Source organism: Sycon ciliatum, chromosome 6, assembly GCF_964019385.1.
Source record: "Sycon ciliatum chromosome 6, ocSycCili1.1, whole genome shotgun sequence".
Classification (NCBI taxonomy): Eukaryota; Metazoa; Porifera; class Calcarea; order Leucosolenida; family Sycettidae; genus Sycon; species Sycon ciliatum.
Window position 1 is genome coordinate 14518833 of NC_088648.1, and position 25630 is coordinate 14544462.

Here is a 25630-nt window from a genome sequence, read left to right on the forward strand (position 1 = left end):
CAGAATATGGCAGCAATGAACATAATTTCTGAAGACATGCAACAGTGGAGAACAGCATGTCACACCAGAGCGAACGGCGTCACTGGACAGAAACAGAAATACATTAGAAAAGGACTACCGGTATTATCTATTAGGTGGCAACTGCAGTCGCAGTGCTTGAGCCGAAAAAGTCTCTCTCTCTCTCTCTCTCTCTCTCTGTTTCTCTCTGTTTCTGTCTCCGTCTGTCTGTCTCTCTCCGTCTCTCTCTGTCTCTCTGTCTCTCTCTCTATGTATCTATCTATCTATCTATCGATCTATCTACTATCTCTATCTCTATCTATCTATCTCAACCTCTCTCTGTCTGTCCCTCTGTCTTTCTGTCCGAGTCAGTCTCTGTCCCTCTATGACTTGTGTGTCCCTCTCTCTCTCTCTCTCTCTCTCTCTTCTCTCTCTCTCTCTCTCTCTCTCTCCTCTCTCTCTCTCTCTCTCTCTCTCTCTCTCTCTCTCTCTCTCTCTCTCTCTCTTTCTCTCTCTCTCTTTCTCTCTTTGTCTCTCTCTTTCTCTCTTTGTCTCTCTCTCTCTCTCTCTCTCTGTCTCTCTCTCTCTCTCTCTCTCTTCTCTCTCTCTCTCTCTCTCTCTCTCTCTCTCTCTCTCTCTCTCTCTCTCTCTCTATCTCTCTCTCTCAAGGGGTTGGTATGCCATCAGTGTAGTGAGAGTATCGGTGAAGGTGATGCCAGAGGGAATATGTTGGTTATCATGGTTATAGAAGTGAGCGATGGCGGTAAACATTGCCATAGCATGCTGGGTTTGGGGTTGGGGGGGGGGGGGGGGGGGGGCGGAGAGGAAATACGTATACCGTGGTAGTTAGTGTTCAGTTTGTTGGGTCTTCTGAGACTCGAGGACAGAGACAGAGGGAGAGGTCGAAACATTCAAGGTGTTCAGGAAACATGCGACGTGGAGACAATAATTTTTAAATGATAGCGATGAACAATATTAGTTCCGCGGACCGCGGTCATGCCACACAACAAAGAAATCTCAAAAGAGGCTTAGCCAAAATCGATTTTCTTCTCACTCTCATCGGTGGATTTCCGTGACTGAAGAATAATAATGTACAGCAGAAAGGTTTGGTTAAACCTATTCTGAGACTTCTTTGTTGGGTGGCATGACCGCGGAACTAATAATAATTATTGTTCATTGTGTTCGGGAAAATCGACAGCACATTATCCCCAAAGCGACACATCCGTTGCTCCCTTACACAGCTGCTTTTGAGCTAGCTGTTCACTGCTGCTTATCCTTGTCTAGACTCTAGCGATATTTTATGTACGAATTTTTAAAACAACTCATACAAGTGCAAGCAGTTACCATGGTTACGGCAGTGCTCGGTCCCAACCTGCCCGGATTAGGGAGTTCAAACTATCTCAGTATCTGCTCAATGCAATCCGTTCTCTCGTGAGTAAAGTCTGCGCCCTGTCGCAGTGCGAAGGCCCAGTGTTCAGAGATGTGGGGCTGCACGGCGCCCAGCGCCGGAGTTTCCCAGACTCTCATAATCGAAAATAATTCAATATAAATTATTTCATTCAGCAACAACGAGTTACGTAGGCATGAGGCGGCCGTGTACATAATCTCTACAACAAGCAAGACTAAAGTCCATAACCCCCACTCTTGCAGCACAAGTCATGCTCAGCTGATCTCATCAGTCTACTCGACCTACTGTTTTCTCAGGATCTTATTCTGGCACTGTGGGGATCTTCTCCAAGAAATCTGTTCTGAAGAGTTCTTCATTGTCTGTCGATATGGCGAGCGGATATCGCCTTCTTCTTCCAACGTTAGCCGCGTTCCTCTCGCTACTGGCGAGCGGCCATGCCGCGGCAGCTAGGTACACTAAATCGGAAGAATTCGTGAACGATGCAGCTGCAGGAACTGTCGATATTGATTGGACCACTGTTGTCGCCATCAGCAAACTACCACCACACTCCAGGTAACTAAGTTACTTAGTTACTTGGTCTAGCATTAGGACGAGTGAGTGAATGAGATAGTCCGATGATCGAGTTCTAGTTCCCTGTCTTGCGCTGGAAATGGCAATGGCATTCACACCCATTGATCAATTTGAGGGAGATAAAATGGGGAAACCCCGAAGCAAAATTGACTTCCTTCACCGTCGAACCAGGGCCAGGGACCTTCACCATAAAGCTAGCGATGCTCAGTCGCTAAGCGGGTGACCATCAGCTCGGCAGAGACCGTTCAAAACCTACACTGCTGCGAGAACATTCACACTCGTCGAATTGTGCGTGACTTGTGAAGGAAAACAACACAAAACACCCGCTTCGTGAATCGTTACGACTTACAGTCCAAAATATTTGATCGATGCATTCCGTTCTGCCGCTCTAGCCGTCTGCGTGCGAGCAGGTATGCCGAATATCGGTCTTCGTGGTGAGAAGAGATGAATGGGGAAGGAGCATTGCCGAAATTTGGACATCACACATGTGCGTCTTTATGTGTGAAAGTGTTTGCTGCCCACCAGGGAGTTCACGCTATTCCGCTGACTTGACTTGATGCTTGACTCACTATTTCACTTACTGTGGGGAGCACACACTTTCCTGTAAAAATATCGCCAAAGTCGCTACCACTGCATGCTATCATGATTGCCTTTCACATTCAGTAATGTGATTTGTCACAGGTACGTGTAGACTGTATACTGCGTACGTAGAGTTGTCAGCGGACCTAGCCCACGTGACCAAACTAGAAGGATATAGGAGGAATATCAGGAGACCACCAGCCTGCTAATCTTCTCACAGTGTGGAACAAAGTATCGCCTTCAATGAATGCCTTGGTGTTGCCGATTGTGGGAACGTGACATAATGCATTGAGCTGTTTACGGAGTGGTTTGACTTCAGATGGATGGTTTCTGGTGGCAATGTTGAGGAGTGCATTAAGCCATTTCGCTGCCCTAGGCAGGACCGGCGCAGGCAGTTTTCATTGGTACGGGCCATGCCCTAGCCTTTTGTACTCTGTGTATGATACGGCGATTATACACATGACGTCATGGCCTCGTCAGCAATACACACACGTTCGTGGTGAAAGAGTTGGTCCAACCATGGATTGACCAATCAAACCGGTTCCGCCTGTCCTGCTAGACCATGGAGTTCCATTGTGGGACAAACTCCAAGGCAGCCAACTTCATCCTTTCTTTGTACTGTATATGAGCGTGCGTGTGTGTGTGTGTGTGGGGGGGGGGGAAGATGCATGTAAGATTAGAGCGTCTGTGCATGTGGTATGTGAATGTGTCTGGGCCCGGGGTGGGTCCCTTTGGGAGAATGTGCACTTTGTAGGTGGGTGTTTTTCATGCGTAAATGTGTGTTTTGTGTGTGTCTGCCTATCTGTCTGTGTGCATGCCTGTGTTGTGTGTGTGTGTGTGTGTGTGTGTGTGTGTGTGTGTGTGTGTGTGTGTGTGTGTGTGTGTGTGTGTGTGTGTGTGTGTGTGTGTGTGTGTGTGTGGTGTGTGTGTGTGTGTGTGTGTGTGTGTGTGTGTGTGTGTGTGTGTGTGTGTGTGTGTGTGTGTGTGTGTGTGTGTGTGTGTGTGTGTGTGTGTGTGTGTGTGTGTGTGTGTGTGTGTGTGTGTGTGTGTGTGTGTGTGTGTGTGTGTGTGTGTGTGTGTGTGTGTGTGTGTGTGTGTGTGTGTGTGTTGTGTGTGTGTGTGTGTGTGTGTGTGTGTGTGTGTGTGTGTGTGTGTGTGTGTGTGTGTGTGTGTGTGTGTGTGTGTGTGTGTGTGTGTTCGCAGGTAGTGGTGAACCCGTTGCTGCGCCGTGAGTCGCCGGTCCACCGACGCCATGTATCAGAGTCTCTCAGAGCTGAAGGCAGACTACGTACGCTATGTCCCCTGGTATGTGTTAGCTGACTGTGCCACACTGTTTGAATTTTGTAGACTCTGATCTAATGCAACCATTGTACAATACGTGTGGCTCTCTTTATCTCCCTCTCCTAATATGTCTTGCGGAAGTCAAGTTTTTCAGGGAAGAGATCATTTTGAAAGGAGAGAGAGAGAGAGAGAGAGAGAGAGAGAGAGAGAGAGAGAGAGAGAGAGAGAGAGAGAGAGAGAGAGAGAGAGAGAGAGAGAGAGAGACAGAGAGACAGAGAGACAGAGAGACAGAGACAGAGACAGAGACAGAGACAGAGACAGAAACAGAGAGAGATAAAGAGAGATAAAGAGACAGAGATAGAGAGGCAGAGAGAGAGACGGACAGAGACGGACAGAGACAGAAACAGAGAGAGAGAGAGAGAGAGAGAGAGAGAGAGAGAGAGAGAGAGAGAGAGAGAGAGAGAGAGAGAGAGAGAGAGAGAGAGAGAGAGAGAGAGAGAGAGAGAGAGAGAGAGAGAGAGAGAGAGAGAGAGAGAAAGAGAGAGAGAGAGAGAGAGAGAGAGAGAGAGAGAGAGAGAGAGAGAGAGAGAGAGAGAGAGAGAGAGAGAGAGAGAGAGAGAGAGAGACAGAAACAGAGAGAGAGAGAGAGAGAGTGGCATTTGAGAAACGAGCACATCAGTTGCCATTCCATCACAGGCCAAGGCCAGTCTTTTCCACACAAAAAAAGGCGTTCTGCCAACAGTCCATTTCAAAACTATAGACGCGTACCTAGGCAAAAACCGTTATGCCAGCATCTATACCACAGAAAATCTGTGATCACTTTGTGCATAAATTTTTCCAAATTGGGCGTCTGTTATCCAATCGTTTAGAAACTATATGAGAGTAATTGTGGAGCGGACCTGAGCAATATTCCGAAAACTATTCTCAAAAAGGTCCAGCCAAATTTGAAATATTTCAAAAAGCCTACGCGTCTATAGTTTTGAAATAGACTGTAGTTGTCGTCAATGGAGTACAGTCAATCCTGCCAATAACAACCCTCAATAGTGTGCAATAAAGCCTGGTTTAATGAGCAACCACCCTACGGTGCAAGCAAAAGCGGTCGTTAAAGCCAAGTGGTCTTTAGAACCAGGTCCCACAATGTCTGTGTAGAACTTTCGGTGCATGGAAAGACGGTCGTTAAGAGCAGGTGGTCGCTGAACCCAGAGGTCGCTTACACTAGGTTGTACATTGTACTGTATGAGAAAAGTGTCATCAGTCGCAAGCTGTCCTTCTACGTGAAGTTGAAGCATGCAGTGAAATGGTCGCTAGGTCCGAAGATTTTGTTGCTGTTGTTATTTTGTCATACCCTAGGTCGTTATTCATGAAGGCCACTGTGGAATTATTACAGGAAATGAATGTTAAGGACAAATCAGCTTTAAGTCACTTGTGTGTTATCTTCGCTATATTTTTTGCACTGAGCTATGCTTTTTGCTATTTGTTTTTTTTGGTTTTCCCAGGCTTCCATACCCCAAACTGGGGGTGGCCGAACTGGACCCGCCGTCTGGAACCAACCTCTGCAGGATGATGTCCGGTGAGGAGGGCAACAATGAAACAACATCGCTGTCCTGCGGCACCGGGAAAATATCTAAGGTACGAACTACGAACAGAGCTAGGGCATGTTTGTTTGTTTGTTTTTATCTTATTTCATCAGATTCACAGGCATTTCTGCCTTCTCCTCTAACCATTATGTCTAGACTCTAATAGAAGATGAAGAATACGAGTAGTACCATAAGTTTACAAGTTATCTGTTTTGTCAGTTTGGGCACTCTGGCAAGGTACGTTTGGGCCTGGTTTAAATCTGGCTTTGGAAAATTTACTTTTCATTGCTATCCGGTTCGGCCTCATTTTCTCTATGCTGCGATGATGGGTCCACAAAGGACGAAACAGTTCTGTCCGCAGATTGAGTATTTCGCTCCTGCTCTTGCAGTAGTTGAGCACTCTCGTGTGGGGTAGTGCCTTTGCTGTTTGCGTTATGCAGAGCTCACTGACTTGTCAGTTTGAGCACTCTGGCAAGGTACGTTCGGGCCTGACCCTCCACTTTACTGCTCCTTGTGCAGATTGACTTTGCCAGCTACGGCACACCCACTGGCAGTTGTGGTAGCCTGGTGCTGGGCAAGTGTCACGCGGAGAACTCCACCAGCATCGTGTCGAGCTATTGCCTGGGAAAGTCCCAGTGCACGATACCCGTGAATAGCGACGTGTTTGGTGATCCGTGCGTCAACACCGTCAAGCAGTTTGCTGTACAGGTACGTCACGTGTAAAGTCAACTTTGCGCATGACGACACTCGCTGGGGCATCAGAAAAGTGCCCTTATTGGCGAAGTGACCTTACACCCGAAGTCTCATTATATGTATTACAGTTAGATGGGACTCCGCTTTGGGCACGGAAATTCTGTCGTTGCTCGCCAATTGTCGTCATATCCGCAGTCCTTATTAGCGAAGTTGACTGCATATTCATGTGCGGTGAAACCTGCCTAAGCCGACTGCTCAAGGGACCTTTTTAAAAATGTTGGTCCAGTGTACAGGTGATTTCCGTATGCAGGGTTGTTTGACTGGAAATAACATCCGTTGGTCGTTGTTTAAAAAAAATAAAAATGTTAGCCGGATTCGCGGCCGCATCACCTGACGTGTTCAGGAACACATCAAGCAAATACATTCGCATCGGCGGGCCACCACTTCGCCCATAAGTCCTTAGTGTCTAATGCAGACCTCAGAAGTGAGTCAGGGGAGAGGGGATAAGTCTCTCGACAAGCGGGCGTGTAAAGGCCCTATAACCCCATAAACTGCATCCTTGTTACCCTCACACCGAGCAAGTGAGTACCCAGTTCACTGTGGGTGTCGGCACAGTTCATTGCATGTAAAGTGGTACTCGCCTGCATCACCACGATTGAGAGAGCACTAAACACACTCCCTGTTACCAGCGCAGGTTTTCAACTCGGAACCTCATGATGACCTCATGATGACCTCATGATGACCTCATGATTCGCAGGCCGCAAGCCTACAAACCAACCGGCTATACGCGTTGGTCAGTGGCCGTTGTTTAGTGGGGGTTAATGGACAGGTGCTCGGTCGCCTTAACAGAGTGGTCGCACTGACAGGAGTTTACTGCATGGCCCGTGTAGTTGAAGTGTGTGTGTGTGTTGTGCTCATTTCCACTGTACTCTCAAGCTGCTATTCGAGCGCTGGGAGTGGGTTTTAGAAGAGAGGGCAGTAGAACTTCTGCATGTAGAGAAGGTCAAAACTAAAATGGAATTATTAAACAATATGATAAGATCCTGAGCAGCTGGACATTCAGGATCACCGTGAGCAATGTTGTCCGACAACTATGCCGCTTAGTGTTTGCATTCAGCGAGCACAGGATCACTCCTTCACATATGGAACTTTAACCTGTGAGTCCTTGCACCGTCCATGTTTGAAAATTGCCGCGCAGGCGAATTCGCATCGGGAAAACAGACTCGACATTCTCATTGCCGCGCACACAGGCACATGTTGTACCTGACTTCAGTACAAGCATTAGTCTGTATTACGGCATGCCAGGGATTATAGGTGAAACTGTTTTAATGGGAACTTGGGCAACAGTTTTAAAATATGTTGCTCTTTAAAAAAAAATGCTGCTTGTATGCATGTGTTGTAGTACGTTATTTTGTGTACGTCGTGTGTACGTCATGTTGGTGCATGCGCGTGTTGCTGTGGTATGAAAAGCTGTCTTCGTCTTGAGTTCACCATGTCTTCGTCTTGAGTTCGTCATGTGTAGTTGTGGTTCCGTCGTCTTGTCACAAATATAGTCTTCTAAATGTAGTTATCGTCGTCCCTTTGTACAAGTGTGGAGATGGCACGGGACTGGGAGCAGGGAGAGAAAAGCGAGATACAACACATGCACTACTGTTGTCTCTGTGTTTCCCAGGTTGAATGCAATCCACCGATGAACCATACCTACTGGGATTTCTCTGTTATTGATCCGATGACTGAAGACTTTATGAATGCAACGCAGGACCACACGGTCATTATCAACTTCTCCACTATACCGGCCTGGCTGTACAAGACACCGGCACGTGTCGTCTATCCTGATAATCCCGGTAGGACGCAGATGTGTGCGTGTGTGTGTGTGTGTGTGTGTGTGTATGTGTGTGTGTGTGTGTGTGTGTGTGTGTGTGTGTGTGTGCGTACATGCGTGTGTGTGCATGTGTGGGCTGGGTGGGTGCGTAGGTTGGGTGTGTGGATTGGGTGTGTGCGTGCGTACGTGTGCGTGGATGCGTTGCCACAAGGGCAGACATAGTCAACTCAGGGATTGTTTTTTGGCTAGTGGCTGCATGGTGACTCCGTTCGCAACAAGGGAGATTCTTAGTAGCCACATTGTCTAGCTGACCTTCAAAGTATTCTGCGCTGTGGCTCGGTCCTGTCTGCAGAAAGGACTTTCCACTGATTGTCTGCATGTATCGGTTTGTGTTTTGTGTGTGTGCGTGACTGTGTGCTAATGAATATAGCAACTGCGGTCTTTGTGTAAGTGTGCGCATAGATAGTCAATCATTCCTGACTTTTATGTGGACATGTGCTGGTGCTGGTGCTATTGCTGCTGTTGCACGGCTGCTGCTGCTGCCGCTGCGTAGACCGTGAATCTAGCCCCGGCTACACACAGGGCACTGAGCTAGTGGATGAGACTGGACAAGACCTCGGGGACTACTATGGACGACTGGTACGTGCTTTGTCAATTCAACTTTAATAGCATGTGTGTGCGTATGCGTGTGTGTGTGTGTGTGTGCGTGCGTGCGTGCGTGCGTGCGTGCGTGTGTGTGCAGGGGCGTCGGAACCAGTGCCGCATCAATAATTTTCGAAGTTTTTTTTTGCATTTCAACCTTGTTGATGGCTTGTCGACTCTTGTACAGGTACCATGTTTTACATCGACAATGCGGTGTATCATCTGCATGCATATTCTTATTTCTCATATTATTCTGTAGCATTAAAATATGGCCTTTTAGGCCCAATTTTCAAAAAAAAATCCCGCGGGAGGACCCCCGGATCCCCCTCTCACACTTTCGCCGCACCAATGTTAAACTGCTTCCGACGCCCCTGATGTGTATGTGTATCTTTGCAGTAGAACAGTGACGTTCTTCCGTTACCTCTCCCCCTAGATTGCCGTTGCATTGCGCTAGCTAGCCCTGTCCCCGCTCACGATAGCTACAGTAGAGCCGCGTCACAAAAACGTGGAGCTGAAGAACACCGAGCTCGAAATACTAAGAACGCTACAGCCTAAAGTTAAGAAGTTTGGTTTTCGTGCAGCTTCGGTGCTGCATGTGTAGGTGTTCATACGATCCAGAATTGTTTCTAAGAAAGTGCTAAGAACGCAGCCAAGTTGCTCAAAGATAAGACAAACATCCCAGGCTGACCCGTCCTGGGAATGATGTTCTTGGGCATCGCAGGCCAGTGAGGAGTGGGGGCGACCTGGGTCCTGGTGTCCCCTGGGAAAAAAATTCGGATTTTTCGCCCCCCCCCCCCCCCCCCCCCCCCGGGTACGTTCTAATGCTCTTTTATTGCTCTTTTGGATGAATTGTGCAGACCATTGATGCATCCTGGACGAAAAGTGGTACTGCACGACCTTGGTCGTACTTGTCGCAGCGTGTGTGACGCCCCTGGCACGACTCCACTGTACTTAGTTACTGTAAAACCGGAAAGTCTAACGAGTCACAAAGTCTAACGTTTTAACGACCAATTTATTTTCGTTATTTGAAGAAACGTGTGGCGAACCCGGTTTGAGATGTCTGTGTAAAGATGCGCAGACAGATGGATGGCCAAGTAGCCATCGTTAAACTTTCTGCACGTTATAATGCCAAAATTACAAAAACGTTTAACTTTTTGGTCGTTAAACTTTCCGGCTTTACAGTACCCATGCTGAGCAAGAAACCGGTCTACATACCTACCCATTACAATGCCTTCATGATGTTTTACTTCTTGGTATGACGTTGGTGTTGTTCAGGTGAGTTACTATACACAGGGTGGGTTCACGGATGAATACGGTGTGCAGCATAAATCAGACTACAACTATGATTTCCAATACTGGGAGTGCCTCAACGAAGTGGAGTCGGAGCACCGCAACACGCCAGAGACCTACACCAACGTCTACGACTACATGGTGCAGGGCATCCGTCGCCATGCCGACCCGGAGCGCAAGATGAAGTTCGTCGGCATGGCGTTGGAGGGACACCACGAGTACAGCTGGTACACGTACTTTCTGAACATTTCCAATCATGTCTCCCACGACATCCCCCTGGACATTGTCAGCTTCCACTTCTACGCTAGCTGCTCATCCAGAACAGACCCGACCACGTACACACAGTTTTTCTCACGTGCTGACGGATTTGTTGATGAGGTGAGTGCGGTGTGGATTGCAGTGGGGTGGGGGTGGGAGGGGGGGGGGGGTGGATGCGTGTGTGTCTGTGTGTGTATGTGGGTGAGTCTGCTGATCGCCGTGACGTTGTTGTCGGAGCAGACACGATTGAAGTGGTGGTCCAATTCACCCACCTTGGCAGTGTGCTCTCCTCAGATGGTCTTGCCTGTGCTGATGTCCGCTCTCGCCTTGCGAAAGCCTCAGCTGTGTTCGGAGCCCTCAAAGCTCCCGTTTTTGATAACAAGACCCTGTCGCTTCGCAGTAAGAGGCGTGTGTATGAGGCTGTCGTCCTCACGGCCCTCTTGTATGGTGCGGAGACGTGGACCACCAAGGCAGGTCACCTCCAGAAGCTAAACACGTTTCACCATCAGTGTGTTCGGTCCATTGTGGGTATCGGCCGTCGTCAACAGTGGGATGATCGGATCACAACAGCCACATTAGCGGCTACATTCGGTGTTGACCCTGACATCACCAGCATCATCCGTTGCCACCGTCTTCGTTGGGTGGGTCATGTCGGCAGGATGGACGATTCGCGCACGCACCGAAGCAATTGCTGTTCGACGAGTTGCCTGCTCCCGTCCTCGTCACGGCCCGAAGAAGAGGTGGCGAGATGTGGTGTCGACTGACCTGGCGGACCTCGGCGTGACCACCTGGCTTGAGAGTTGCCAAGATCGTCCCAGCTGGAGACGAGTTGCGAGTAGCACTCCACCGCCACGGCCCGCTCCTGATCCTCTTCTCTGTGTCAGTGGACGCCCGTTTCGTCGACCAGGAGACCTGAAACGACATGCCAAGTTCTGCGCTCGTATTCTCACTTGAACTTTCCGACATTCGCTATCATTGCGTACACAATGGGCAAGATCAAGGTCAAGGTGTGTGTATGTGTGTGTGTGTGTGTGTGTGTGTGTGTGTGTGTGTGTGTGTGTGTGTGTGTGTTTTATGGGTGGGTGTGGGGGTGTTTGTGGGTGGGTGTTTGTGTGTGTGTGTGGGGGGGGAGGGAGAGTGTCTGCATGTGTGTGTGTATGTATGCGTGTGTGTGTGTGTGTGTTTGTGTGTGTGTGTGTGTGTGTGTGTGTGTGTGTGTGTGTGTGTGTGTTTGTGTGTGTGTGTGTGTGTGTGTGTGTGTGTGTGTGTGTGTGTGTTTGTGTGTGTGTGTGTGTGTGTAGGTGCGTGTGTGCATGAGAGTGTGTGGTGACATGGGGACTCGTGTAGAATGGCTTTCTTGAATCCACATCCTTACTCTTTCCTCTCTCCCATTTTCTGCTCAGTGCAAGCAGATTGTAGCCATCCGAGATGCTCTATCGCCGCACACATTGCTGGACGTGGATGAGACGGGTGTGATTCTGCCTGGTGACAATAGTCCCAATGCACCCATGTTTCCACTGGTCTACTACAACGCAGCCGGTGCCATGTACGCATATCTGTTTGGAAAGCTTGCCGAGATTGGTAGGTCAATGAACTGCGTGTGTGTACACGCATCTCTGTTCTCTCTGTACTGTCAATGCATTAGTTGTCATGCATAGTAGGGGTGTAGTGTGACTGGTGCATGGCGTGCCTGGAAACCCGGTGACTCCACCATGATGTTGATGCAAAGCAACATATTTTTTTCCTACTGTGGGCTGAGCTTGAAGAACCTAAATAGTAGATACCGTAGCCGGGGAAACTACTTTGAATCCTCCCATCCTATCCCCTCCCGCCAGTCCCGGGCCATGCCCCTGATTATGAATTGTAGTGGGTTATGAATAGCATACAAGAACACAATGATCATAGGTGGAAACACCCCACCTATTCTTCACCATCATCAATATGGACTCAAAATTTCATAAACCAGTTTTCTGGCATTCTCTTCAAATGAAATACAAGCAACCAGAACCAATGACACATAGGGATAAGTAGCATCACAAGGGTGATAACCATCACAACTACATGAACATGTAGGTGATACATTTAGCGAAGAATTTATGCACAAGGGGTGATAAGAAAAGGGGGAAAGAGAGAAAAGAGAAGTGAGACAAGAGGAACTAAAACACACACACACACACACACACTGTGTAAAGACAAACACCAAATGGACGCTACGTTAACTGGTGGGATCAGGGGTGTCAGTTAACAACTTGAGAGATATTACATGTTGGTGTTTGTGGCGGCTGGGTTGCACAGGAAACGTGAGCGTCGAAGTCTCTAGAAAACGATGAATGGCTCCTGCTTGGATGACGACCACTCCGTAACTTAGTGACAGAGTGCCGATGGCTTATAGTGAATGTCCATGGTTCGAGTGCTGGTGATGACAGTCATTCTTGTTGTTTAAGACTTTTTCGGCTTCAATTCCCTCCAGCTAAAAAAATAAATGTACAATGTGCTTTTGAATGCACTGAAACAAACGTTGGGTGACCACTACTCCCTATGATGCAAAGAAGTCCGGTCTCATAAGCAGGTGGTCTTTCTACTCCGGTCTCTGCAGACTGCCTCTTATCACAGGGATCGGTCAACGCCAGTTTTACTGTGGAAACGTTTAAAACCCAGTGTGTATGCATGCAATCATGCATCCGTGCTTAAAAGTACCGTGAGATGAAATTCCAAAAGGCAAAAGGAACTATGTTGCTGCACTTTCTCTCTAATTTTACTACCATGTGCTTCCCGCAGAGTCCGGTAGAAGCAAGCATCTTTATACTGGTTTGTGTTGCCACAGGCGCCGCGGCAAAGGTACTTACCTTTGTGCGAATCAATATGTTATTTTGTTCAGGTGTTGAAATCCTCGGCGAAAGCCAGCTGGTCGGTTACCCGGAGCTGCCAGAGTTGCACCTTCAGCCACAGTACCCCAGCGTAGCCATGCTGAACTGGACCAATGGCCTGGGAAACGCTAGATATCACGTACTCAAGGTTCTCATTGAGAACTTCCGGCCCGGTGATAAGCTGGTCATGACGCAGGTTTCTCAAGGTGAGACGTAACCCCGCAAGATTGTACTTCAACTATCTGTAATGTGTTGTGTTTGGATGCAATAACCTGGAATGACACATAAACTACCTTACAGTAGAGTCGCGCGCTGAAGAACGTGGAGCCCAAGAACGTCCAGCCTGAAATTCTAAGAACGCCACAGCAGGACGGCAGTGTTGGTTTTCCGGCAGCTTGTGGGATACATATGATCCAGCACGCACTGTTTCTAAGAACGTGCTCTAAGAACGCAGCCAGATTGCTGACAAAATAAGAACGTCCCAGGCTAACCCCTTGGAAACAACGTTCTTGGGCACACGACTCTACTGTAGGCAAGAATCTCCTACTTCTAAGTGTCGGCCCTCCATTTTACTCCATCACTTCACATGATGGATCCCAGGTTATGTCTTGAAAAAAAATAGGAGAAATGAAAAACATCCCTATGCTTTTTTTTCCTAGGTCATCAAGGTGGTAGCCGGTGTCGTATTACCCTCAAATGCAAAGAGAAAAAAACATTTCCATCAGTTCTAATAACATGCATGATGAGCTAGGCAAAAAAGCATAGCGTAGGGCCCTGAGCTTCCAAGCTCTCTCGTTTGAATCTATTTCCCAGATCCGTTTTCACGAGGTTGAGTGTACATCTTTCTGTGTGTGTGTGTGTGTGTGTGTGTGTGTGTGTGTGTGTGTGTGTGTATGTGTGCGTGTATGTGTGTGTATGTGTGTGTACATACGTGTGTGTGTGTACGTGTGCGTGTGTACGTGTGCGTGTGTGCTTGTACGTGTCCGTGGGTGTGCTTGTGCATGTGCCGGTATGCACGTGTGCATCTCCCTGCTGCCCCATGCAGCCTCATCAGTTGGTGATAACTTCTGCGGTGATATACTAAACTTGAACACGATGACCATTCAGTGTACAGATGCGGACGCCACCGTGGACAAGATTCTCTTCGCATCCTACGGCACAGTCCAAGGAAATGCATGTGGAAACTATAGTGTCGGCACGTGCAATGCAGCAAACAGCACTGACATTGTGGAGAAGGCGTGTTTGGGGAAGAACATGTGCAGCATCGACGCCAACACACCGTTGTTTGGTGACCCATGTTACGACGTGGTGAAAAACCTTGTTGTGGAGGCGCACTGCAGCAAGGGATCGGGCACAGCAAGCGGAGGTCAGTCATCGAACGTCTACGCTCAGGCGTTCATGGCATTTGACGGCTCACGTCACCGTGTGTTGCTGGTGAACAAGACGCCCGATTCGCTGAGTGTCATTGTGCCTGGAGCAAGCGGATCTACGGCTATCATCGTTGATGATACTCGTCCTACTGGTCCTGCTATCAACACTAAACTTACCAGTGATACTGTGCAAATGAGACCCTATGCTGTCTTTGTTCTTATCATGTCATCGTAGCCGTGATGCAGCTATTGATCAATGACAGCATGTGTGTGTGTGTGTCAGTCTTTTTGTCTTTCTCGATGAATTATCACAGCTTGCAGGACCCTAGCATGGAACTCCTACAGACAATCGTAACCAGAGCAAATTACTCTCTAGTCCCCTACATTGATTGTATTATCTAGACCGGCCGCTATGAGCCCGTTTTGTTTTGGCTTTTTGCCCCCTCCCCGATACTGTACGGTAAACAGTGGCCTGTGTGGGAGTGTATGAGTGCAGCACGCAAGATGCGCACACGCACATGTCTGCCGTTCTCGCACCAGCACAACGGTTTTAGGGTACAGCAAGGGTTACGGAAACATAGAAACAAGACTGTAAAAAATACAAAAAGAAGAAACGCACGGACAAAACAAACGACCCGATTTGGGAGACGCACAACTAAAAATAGAAACTGCATTTAAAAAATGTCTTCAACACAGTGAGAATGAGAGTTCAGACGCAGCTAACAAGCGTTGAGAAAAGCATGAGATTGAGCTTGTGAGCTAGAGTAGAGAAGGCCTACAGAGCAGCAGCAGGCATTGCGGCTAAGAGTAGATGTAGAACACCGCCGGCCCAGCCAGGATGATGCCTGACGGCAACTGGCACTACGTCAGCATGATGTGGCGCTTCCAGAACAACAAACGTCAAACAACAACAACACATCTATAACAACGAGACAGACACACACAGACACAGACATAGAGAGACAGACAGAGACAGGCAGACGGAGACAGCCTACTGAAAGGTAGACGTCACTAAATAAAACGGTATGCAAAATTACAAAATGTACCACAGCAATGCTGGCCAGCCAGTTAGGAAGGAAACATACCGATGATCTCATACGTTGGAGTAATAATATAATGGTTTTGAACACACGACAGAGCAGTTTACTAATAATATTATTAGAGTCACATGCGCGGCTCAATCATGACTAGTGATGACGTTATGTGCTGAAGTATGCGCAGTGCCTCGGAAAGTATGTGCATATAGCCATGTACATGTATGTGTGCCTATGGGCCTACGCTCGATATAAGACGGCAGAACAAACTGTACTGCATGACCTTGTAGCGCTGTGGCTTTGATGCACGTAGATGCTTGTCACTATCGGCATCGTAAACTATCGTATGTACAGCGGAGATAAACTCGGCAGGAGAGCTCATCTCAAACTGTGTGTGTGCGGGTGCATGTCAGTGTGTCTACATGCTCAACATGTCACACACACAGACAGTCAAGTGGCAGCGAAGCCAACGGATAGTCACCAGAAAGCAACAATGCTACGTGGCTACTAGTGGAGTCACGCACACAGAATCAAACTCAAATCTCAAGCGCTTACGGCGTAAGCGCCGGTGAAAACATGGGGGCACAGCACTCAGCAGCGGCAGTGTTCATCACCCTATCGAAACTGATCAGCCAACGGATACACGGATACGTGGGTGGCTGGGTAGCTGACAGCAGAAACCAGCCAGCCAGAATGACCTACAATGAGGATGGATGACGTACGGTAGCGGGCAGCGTTCCTGGCTACAAGCAAAACCGGATGGTGGAACTAGATTATCCACCATCCACCGTCCGGCCAGGAACAAGGTAGCGGGTAGTCGTGGTGGTGGTGGTGGTGGTGGTAGTCGTGGTGGTGGTAGTCGTGGTGGTGGTGGTGGTAGTCGTGGTGGTGGTGGTGGTGGTGGTAGTCATGGTGGTGGTGGTGCTGCTGGTGTTGGCAGGTACACACCAGCACAGAGCACGGCTGCAGCATTCGAACCAACTGCACAGTACAGCCCTAGCTGAATGTGCCAGAGAACGACTCGCAGCGAATCAAGCCGGTATGCTACACCTCCAAAAAACTCACCCTCGTGACTGGCACGTAGAGACACACTCCACCATGAGCGGAGTCAGAATATTGTGGTAGGAGTGTGTCAGCTAGAAACCGACGACAATTTCGATCCTGTTCTCCATGGATGAAGCACAGGTGGAAGTACACCGTCGTTACGTAGCCAGCTCATTGAAGAAAAACACACGTGCACATGGATGCACAGTGCAAACCACGCAGATGCCTAGACAACACTGCCAGCAGGTTGAGCGGCCGCCCCACCACTGGTTACGACCGGCACGGGCTGTGTGACGTGGTGCTGAATAGGTCCCAACTCAATGCTACTGCCGGCCGGGTAGCCATTGTCTCGGCCAGCAGCCACCGCGTCGGCAACACCCTCCTCCGTGATCTCGATGTCTAATTGCTCGTCGGAACTCTTGGGCTGAATATCCGAGCTTTGACTTGCCATGTGTTGTCGCTGATAGCCACCGAGTGGTGGCGGTATGAAGCCAGGCTGGCGGGGATACGATGCACCGTGTGTGGAGTCAATCACCTCGATAGCTACAGTGATGGCACACACACACACACACACACACAGACCGTAGGAGAAAAAAAAGAACATTTACTGTGATGCAACGATACGACAGCACTCGTAAAGTGCACATGCCCATGCGTTCACACGTATAATTATGTGTGTAAGCGTGCGTACGGGTTCGTGCAGGATCACACATGTACGCTCCACTATGCTGCAAGGCAGCTACCTTGGCACAAGAAGCACACAGCACACACAACAATCACTGTCAACACACCGAGCACTGCTAGTACTTACCATCTGCATTACGCATGTTCATGTTGATACGCTGCAGCTCCATCTCGCCAGCACTCTGCACTTGCTGTGTTTGCAGGTTGCGACGACGGTGAGCCTCACGACGCACCTTGCGGACGTTGATGGCGGGCACTACGCACTGGGTGAGGAACGCGATGAGTCCACCAACGAAAACAACCAGGGATGCTATGCTGATGTTGGCGATGACACGAGTGGTGAAGTATTGCGGTTCTGGCGGCCCGATGTCCGGGTTGGCTGAAGATGCCGATGTTAGGTCCACTGCTGTGCCGTCGACTAGGTGATTACATGATGCGCCGGAGTAGCCCGCATAGCAATTACACTTGCGGGTACCTGTAGAATGTACAATGTATACACATGCACGCAACAACCCACGTACACCCACATGCACACACACACACACACACACACACACACACACACACACACACACAGAAAAAAGAACGGAAATAGATCTTTCAGCCCAACCAGCCCCGGCAGTATCAGCAATACTACCATCAAAGGTAACAAGCTATACACAACTTCCATCATCAGAGCCAGGGAATGCTTGAACAAACTAAGCCATAATTATCAGACTCATAGAGGGTATATAGCAAGATGTCATGGTCAACAGACTTTCTTTCTCTCACTTAACCGGCACTACATATAGCAGATTGCATTATGGGTGCAAAGTACTAGAGTGGCAAAACAGGAAAGGAGCGCCAAACCAGCACTAGCACATCACAGCGTTGTGGCTTGTTCAACCCCATACAAAGCATCTCAACACATAACCTGTACAGGAAGCCACATCCAGCACCTTGCAAGGCCAGAGAGCTGACTAGCACTCGCACCACAACCATCAGTACCACCAGCGCCACCACCAGCACAACCAGCACCACACTCACCACCTACATCCACCACCGGCACCCACAACCAGCACCACCAGCACTTACAGCCAGCATCACCACGACCACCACCACCAACAACAACAACAGCACCAGCACCGCCACGACCACCAACCGCTACCCTCACACTCACCGCTACCCTCACACTCACCGCTACTCTCACACTCACCGCTACCCTCACACTCACCGCCACCCTCACACTCGCCGCCACCCTCACACTCACTGCCACCCTCACACTCACCGCCATCACAACTTACCAGACTCCAGCTGACAGTCGCCATGCCAGGAGCAGTTGCCAGGGCAACGCGACACGGCACAGAATAGGCTGGGCGAAGGACAGACAATACCGCCATTGTACTGGATGGTGTTGATGGTCAAGGAAAACGGAATAGTTTGACCAACTGTCTGGCACTTCAGTGCTACATTACCAATCTGTAAGACACACGGCAGCGGTATAAGCAGAAGCCGTGCAAGGAGCAGCAGCACAATCACCAACAGCAGCACAAACAGCACAGCCATCAACAGCAGCACAAACAGCACAATCATCAACAGCAGCACAAACAGCACAATCATCAACAGCTCTTATTGGCGATGGTGCCATCGTGAGAATAAAGAATTCAAACAGCAGCACAAACAGCACAGTCATCAAAAGCACAATCAGTAAAGCAGAAGCAGCACCAGCAGCAACAGTTCATAACGAGCCGAAGCCAAGGGCCAACTCAGTGATTCAACTACGAACACAACCCACTAGTAGTCCAATGGTACCGAATAGCATGGACCAAAAAGCAAACGAAAGTCACGTGGATTCAACAAAAATTAACAACGGCATTCTTCGGGAAGAGTTGGACAGTGATCAAATGCATAAGTGACTACGACTGGGATAAAAAAAAACACTGAACACCAACACTGGGTATGGGTATGGGTATGGGTGCTCAATCTAACACTACATCCCAACCCACAGCGCCATGCTTCAGTCAGTTTGTTGACGTGTCCTGAGCAAGAGGCAGTCCCCCTCAGACATGCTGTGATGAGGCAGGATCATACTAGGATGTATAGTAAGATTAATACAAACATCCATAGTCGGCAGCTAGAGTACCGTACTTCCCCAAATATATGTCACACTCCTTTACACTAAACTCCAGGGCCAACAATCGAGCATGATCTACTACTGAAGTGAATGTATTGAAACGAGATGACATAGACCTGAAAACGGAGATGCGACTTACAATCGAGTGCGACTTACAATCGAGTGTGATTTATAATCGAGTGTGACTTACAATCGGGGGAAATACGGTATTCTTACTGCTACAATCCTAGTACACTCACCCATATCCGTAATGAGCCGTCGGCAGTGCATTCGCGTCGATAGCAACCCGCACCGTAGTAGCGAATGTCGCTGGCCTCGGTCTGCACTTGGTACACACCACTGTCGTCATTGGGTAGGCGACGCCAGAGCTCAGAATGTTCCACGCACAGCGATGACGCGGAGTATTGCTCCTATCCATACATATACGCACACACACACGCACACACACACACAAACACACATGCACACACACGCACACACACACAAACACACACACGCACACACACGCGCACACACACACACACGCACGCACGCGTGTACACACACACACACACAGACGGAGAGAGATTCAGAGAGAGCAGACGATTGAACCAATGGAACACGTAAAGACAAACTAAGCAGCCAGCCACATAAGGAGAAAACACAATTATTCTCTTGCAGGCACACCTACTGGTAGAGAGGAACACAGAAACTGACACCCCAATCAGCAACCCACTCAGTCAGTCAGGTATACACATGCACACACTTAAACATATTCACCCACCGTCACATACTCATCCAGCAATGGCCAACACTCAACCCCCTAACCATGCATCAGCCAAACACTTACCCCTTACTCACTTACTTGCTCACTCACTTACTCACTCACCCTCTTAGTCATCCACTCGTTCGTTCACTCACTCACTCACACACTCTGACTCACTCACATACTCACTCACACACTCACTCACCCATTCACCCACTCACTCACTCAACCACTCACTCACTCACTCCCTCACTCAACCACTCACTCAACCACCCACTCACTCACTCATTCACTCACCCACTCACTCATTCACTCACTCACTCAACCACTCACTCATTCACTCACCAGTGCCCAGTTGACTGCTGGAGCAGAGGAGATACCATCACATAGAGACACAAAGCCTGCAGAAGGACTGCTGCTGCTACTGCTACTGCTGCTACCGTTGGACAAGAATGGTGAGAATGTGGGGCAGTAGTCCGACGCTGGATCAGCCGACGCCTGGACATCACTATCCTGGAAATAGGTGTACGCTGATCCTTGATGCTGGGTGGACGTCTTCACGAGATTGCACGCCGTGATGCGCTGACGCGAGGCCGAGCATCGTGCAAACGGTGCCACTGACGACGTCGAAGAGGAGGATGAGGTGGTGGTGGACGACGGTCGTACGATATTGCAGAACGGCAGAGCAGCTACAGAGCTGGGCTGCGGATCGGTGGCCCACGCTGCACTGACTGCCGAGAACGCTGAGACGACGCTCTCGTTCACGTGCGGGTAGGAGACAAGAGACATGTTCGGCATGGACGTGTTGACATAGCTGAGGCAGTCGTCCTCGACGAAGGCACAGCCGCGCGCTGAGCCATGGTGCAGTGTGAACGCCCGGTCATAGTCAACAGAATACCAGCCAGTGTCTGCCAGCGCGGACAGTGTCAAGCGAGAAACAACGGGACTCTGCAATCAACCAGCCACACACACACATCCATGCGTACGACCCCGGGCATGCATGCACACACACGCATGCACGCACACACACACGCATGCACACATACACACACACACACACACGGAGGTCATCTAAGATCAGGCACTGCTCAATCCGGGTATAGTGAGACCAGACACTGCTCAATCCGGGTATTGCGGGAACCGGTACTGCTAGTGAGATTCAACTTATAGAACACGGTAGACTGGGAAACACTACGCAGCGATCTAAGCACAAGAACAAAGACTAAACTAGGAGGGGTAACGTGCTGATGACAGCCTACCTCATATAGAAGCTTGCAATAAAATATCAGACTGATTTTTAAAACAGAGAAAGGTTCCAGGCTGTCCAAGAGAGTGCTCAATACCGAGTGGTAGAGCTGGTTCAAACAATAGGAGGACAGAGAAAGTGTTTTTACCCCGAGTTTCACGCACTAAGCGATCATCAGAAAACAGTAATGAGAAATCTGGATCTGAGACTGATTTTTAAGATGGAACATCGGCATATAACCTTGGTACATTGAAATACAGGGTTCGAATACAAGCCTGATTTGAGTAGAAGCCTAGCACCGATATTGGCTTCTACTTGAAAATTCCAGGCCTTTACTGGTGACATAAATAGAGAGGTTAAGATGCACGTTATTTCCGACGTGACGCGAAAGTTAAGCTCGCACGTCGAAAAATCAACGCGAGTGACCTGCTGCTCACGTCGAAATTTGGAGTTTTACGCCAAATTTGACGTGAAATTGCGCGTCACGTCGGAAATAACGTGCATCTTTTAAACCTCTCTAATGTTTTCCATCTACACGTGAAGCAGTACATACCAGTCGTGTTGAGGGCAGAAACGAGCGGAGTGTGAGCAGCTCGGACGGGCCGGCCACGCGCATCTCAAACAGATCCGCGGAGCGGTTGGCATAATCCTCCATTGGCATGCCGGTCAGAGACTGGCAGCCAAAGTGACGCCTCGCCTCTGCGAGTACTGCCGGTGTGCGAAGCTCGTAGTAGCGGCGCTGAGGCGAAAAGGAATCGGACAGAATCACAACACAAGAACAAGACGCTGATTACACAACTAAAACTTTTTTCAAAGCAGCATTATAGAAAAAGGAAAGTTCACCTCCGTCCCGATACGTGAGTCATGGGGCGGACAACACTAGGAAATCACAGTGAAACCTGGTCTAAGCCAGACACATCAGCGTGGTCGCCTTGACCGGTTTTACTGTACTAAAATTGTAGTACATTGGAACTTTGGAAGTATCCTTGAGCGGTCGCCTTAGACAAGTGTCACTGTGCATGTAGAGATTCATAAAAAATGACGCGAAATTCTGTCGGGACAGCACCCACGCTAGTCGAGCTGTACATGTACGCTTTTGGATTGATATGTACTCTTGCTCATACATGTACTGTAGTGTCACTGTACATGCACATGTACCTGTAGCTGAAATCATGACACACTGGCACTGCCCCATTACAGTGAAACATGTCTAAGGCGACCCCTCAAGGGACGAGAAAAAGTGGTTGCCGTGGCCAGGTGGTTTTCTTATCCAGGTTCAGCGGGTCACGTGACCATATCCACATGTGATACATCATTTTAATCAGTGTATCACAGTGCACACGCCTACGCTACTCTAGCACGACTCATGTGCCTGGGGTCCTCAGACCTGTCAAGTGTCGTGCATGCACCATGCACATCTACACTTCCTGCACTGATGTGTAGATCTACCATGCATGATGCACCGTGCAATGCATACATTTACAGGTACTAGCACTGTGCAACGCGGTCGCGGGTGGGTGGTCGCCGGTCGCGTTGAGCGAGTGGTCGCCTTATCCGAGCTGTTTTGAATGTGAATGCGTCCGTGACAAGGAAATGTGGTCGCCATGGTCGAGTGGTCGCCTTATCCGAGCTGTTTTGAATGTGAATGCGTCCGTGACAAGGAAATGTGGTCGCCATGGTCGAGTGGTCGCCTTATCCGAGCTGTTTTGAATGTGAATGCGTCCGTGACAAGGAAATGTGGTCGCCATGGTCGAGTGGTCGCCTTATCCGAGCTGTTTTGAATGTGAATGCGTCCGTGACAAGGAAATGTGGTCGCCATGGTCGAGTGGTCGCCTTATCCGAGCTGTTTTGAATGTGAATGCGTCCGTGACATGGAAATGTGGTCGCCATGGTCGAGTGGTCGCCTTATCCGAGTGGTCGCCATTACAGGCTTTACTGTAGTCTCTTTCCCATCTCTTCAGGATATACAGCACTACCGGTTGTCGAACAACCCAACTCAGGCCAGGCAATGGCGGAGAAGAGCACAGCGCGACAGCAAACCATCACTGACCTGGTTACCGCCTGGGCCATTCTGCGATACTTCAGCCAGAGTAGTCGACGCCACGTTGTCAGGACCGGGACCAACAGGCTCGTTCTGCGAGCCACGCGGTGTTAGAGCTGTGTTAGATACTGGGTCACGCCAGTAGGCAAACTCCGTGCTCGACACGCCGAGAATGCGGATGAGTTGGCGTTGCACCTGCAACAATCATGCACACATATGAACACACGTGTGCACACACATACACACACATGCACGCACGGATGCACACACGCGCACATACACGCACGCACACACACACACACACATGCAAACACACAAACGGACACACACACACCATCATCTCATTATTTCGGTATGGAACGGCGTACTTTGCGTTGGGTAGCTTCACGCTTCACCAGCTAATTTCTATAGTTTGAACATTGAACACTCTCAGTGCTAGTAGTAAAGACACAGCCTCATTAGCCGAAACAGCAGGCCGTCTGCAGCACTGTGTGCACGCCTAATTTCATAGGATTTCGTACACCAAGCCCAGCATGCTAAATTATTTCCCTACAAAAATCTGTGTTTGCCCAGTACGTGATTCACTGCCAGTGCTACCGGTATGTCACCTAAACAGAACAGTTCATGTTTATGAGTCAGCTGGACGTACCAGTGGCTGTATGCACAAGCAATACTCGTACATAACGACATACATGTTTGTTCGCGTATTTGCCCGTACATGTACGTACACACACACACACACACACACACACACACACACACATGTGTTGGTGCGCGCGTTCGTGTGTGTACGCACGATTGCTTGTGTATGTGTTTGTGCATGGGCCCGCACAAAATATTCAAGTGTGCTCTGAAAGCACGTTCTACCTTGCATGGCCATACCACAGGTACTACCGCCAGGCATACACATAGAACCCAGCACCCCGGCATGCACACCTACCTCAGACACTTGATACGCTAGGTCAGCCTTGGCCAATCCCAACCGATCCGGACAGACCGCCATCCAGCCGGCATTCGGCCGATCCGTCGGCCCGTAGCGCAAGCCACAGGACGAGCCATACGACAAGCTACCCGAATCCGTCACCAGGTCGCACCGATTCACGACATACACCACCAGGTCCGTACTGGGTAAGCCGGGAGAATCCGCGGCGACATCGTTCGGGTCCGAATCACAGCTCAAGATGGTCGGCCTACTCAGGAAGCAGAGTTGACATTTCTCCAGATGCTCGGCAGGTACCTGCGGTATAGCGGGCCCGCAGGAGGTGTAGTTACGGCACGCGGCTGGCTCTCGGCAGAAGTACTGACGCAGGTTGGAGGAGGCCGATGGCGTGTACTGCACGACGCCCTGGCATGCGCGATTCAGACGCAGTGGCTGGCTGGACGGCTGCAGCACGGTCAGAGTTTGCAGGGCCCAGTCACGTGATGCAGCGAGGACAGCCTCCAGTCTGCCTTGCTGAGCAGCAGAAAGCTGCGTGGAGTTGGCTGCTGACAGCTGATGGAACGTAACTCGCAGTGAGTGTGCTGCTGGTGTCGACTGCCTACGGGTACGAAAACTTTCATCCAAGCTCACCACACACGTAAAGCAATAAGCCCACAGCAGCAGCACTGTAACGACACGCCGGAAGTGCAAGGCACTGGTGCCGGGTCGACATTGAGCACGACACATCAGGAGAGATTGGGATCGCAAAAGTACAAATGTGGAATGTCGATTCCCCAAACTCTGCTATACACAGCACTGGCCTGCAACAGTCACGTCCAAGCTTGATTTACCTCACGCCATGGCAGAATCCCTACTGCAATCTGTGCCGATCTTCCTCGCGTGGCCTGGGCCATTTAGCATGCCAGCAAATTCACTCACAGAATCACAATACCTCAGCTACAAAATCAACATCTTCATTCAAAACAAAAAGTGCACAGTAATCAGTTTCAAACCGTTCAGTGACTTCGTCAGCGAACTTCCTGTTTCCTATGCTCCTCTATTAGTATTACTAGAAGAATGGAGGCTTCGGGAGTGGGTGTTGCGCTCAAGTGAACATCAAAACAGAAGCCAACCATTACCTCAAACTAAAAAAAAAAGCCACCGGGTGCACATCCATCCAAGCATGCATTCAAAACAAGGACCCGTACAAACACGGGGGTTTGTATGTGTACGACTCGATCGCGAGGATCAGGACGCGACTCTCGTCGATCTCGCGTTCAAAAGCATGCACTCACGACTTGAAAAAGTGTGGGAAAGTTTTGCTGGGTGCAGCCTCGATCAGGGAGTCGTCAAATACCGGGAGTGGAAACGAGATGCGCGAGCGTGATCCATGCTCGCCTCGCCTGGAGCACGCCGATTTTTTCCAAATAATCTTTTTTGTGCCACATTC

The 25630-nt window shown here is 49.5% G+C and overlaps 2 protein-coding genes across 2 annotated transcripts; one reads left to right on the forward strand and one right to left on the reverse strand.

Annotated features, from left to right (window-relative positions):
- Positions 1–1723: 1723 nt before the first annotated feature.
- LOC135819442 (uncharacterized) lies at positions 1724–14824 on the forward strand. The gene is made up of 10 exons (XM_065332653.1): positions 1724–1957; positions 3758–3859; positions 5332–5464; positions 5932–6120; positions 7778–7949; positions 8481–8566; positions 9845–10237; positions 11521–11698; positions 12996–13190; positions 14030–14824. Exons 2-10 carry the CDS (start codon positions 3807–3809, stop codon positions 14587–14589), a joined length of 1959 nt encoding a protein of 652 aa, XP_065188725.1. The 5' UTR covers positions 1724–1957; positions 3758–3806; the 3' UTR covers positions 14590–14824.
- A 186-nt stretch (positions 14825–15010) lies between these two features.
- On the reverse strand, positions 15011–25326 carry LOC135819441 (leishmanolysin-like peptidase). Its single transcript, XM_065332652.1, has 8 exons — positions 24202–25326; positions 23271–23456; positions 21774–21959; positions 20320–20922; positions 19469–19639; positions 18400–18574; positions 17244–17591; positions 15011–16975 (listed from the first exon to the last, which is right to left on the reverse strand). The coding sequence occupies exons 1-8, from the start codon at positions 24925–24927 to the stop codon at positions 16659–16661; spliced, it is 2712 nt and encodes a 903-aa protein (XP_065188724.1). The 5' UTR covers positions 24928–25326; the 3' UTR covers positions 15011–16658.
- Positions 25327–25630: the final 304 nt, after the last annotated feature.

Coding starts and splice junctions, on each gene's coding strand:
- LOC135819441 (XM_065332652.1), bottom strand. CDS start 24,927: ATGTGTCGTGCTCAATGTCGACCCGGCACCAGTGCCTTGCACTTCCGG. Junction 23,457..24,201: donor TAGCGTATCAAGTGTCTGAG/GTAGGTGTGCAT, acceptor TGATTGTTGCAG/GTGCAACGCCAACTCATCCG. Junction 20,923..21,773: donor TTCTGCCCTCAACACGACTG/GTATGTACTGCT, acceptor GGTTGATTGCAG/AGTCCCGTTGTTTCTCGCTT.
- LOC135819442 (XM_065332653.1), top strand. CDS start 3,807: ATGTATCAGAGTCTCTCAGAGCTGAAGGCAGACTACGTACGCTATGTC. Junction 7,950..8,480: donor CGTCTATCCTGATAATCCCG/GTAGGACGCAGA, acceptor GCCGCTGCGTAG/ACCGTGAATCTAGCCCCGGC. Junction 13,191..14,029: donor CATGACGCAGGTTTCTCAAG/GTGAGACGTAAC, acceptor TGCCCCATGCAG/CCTCATCAGTTGGTGATAAC.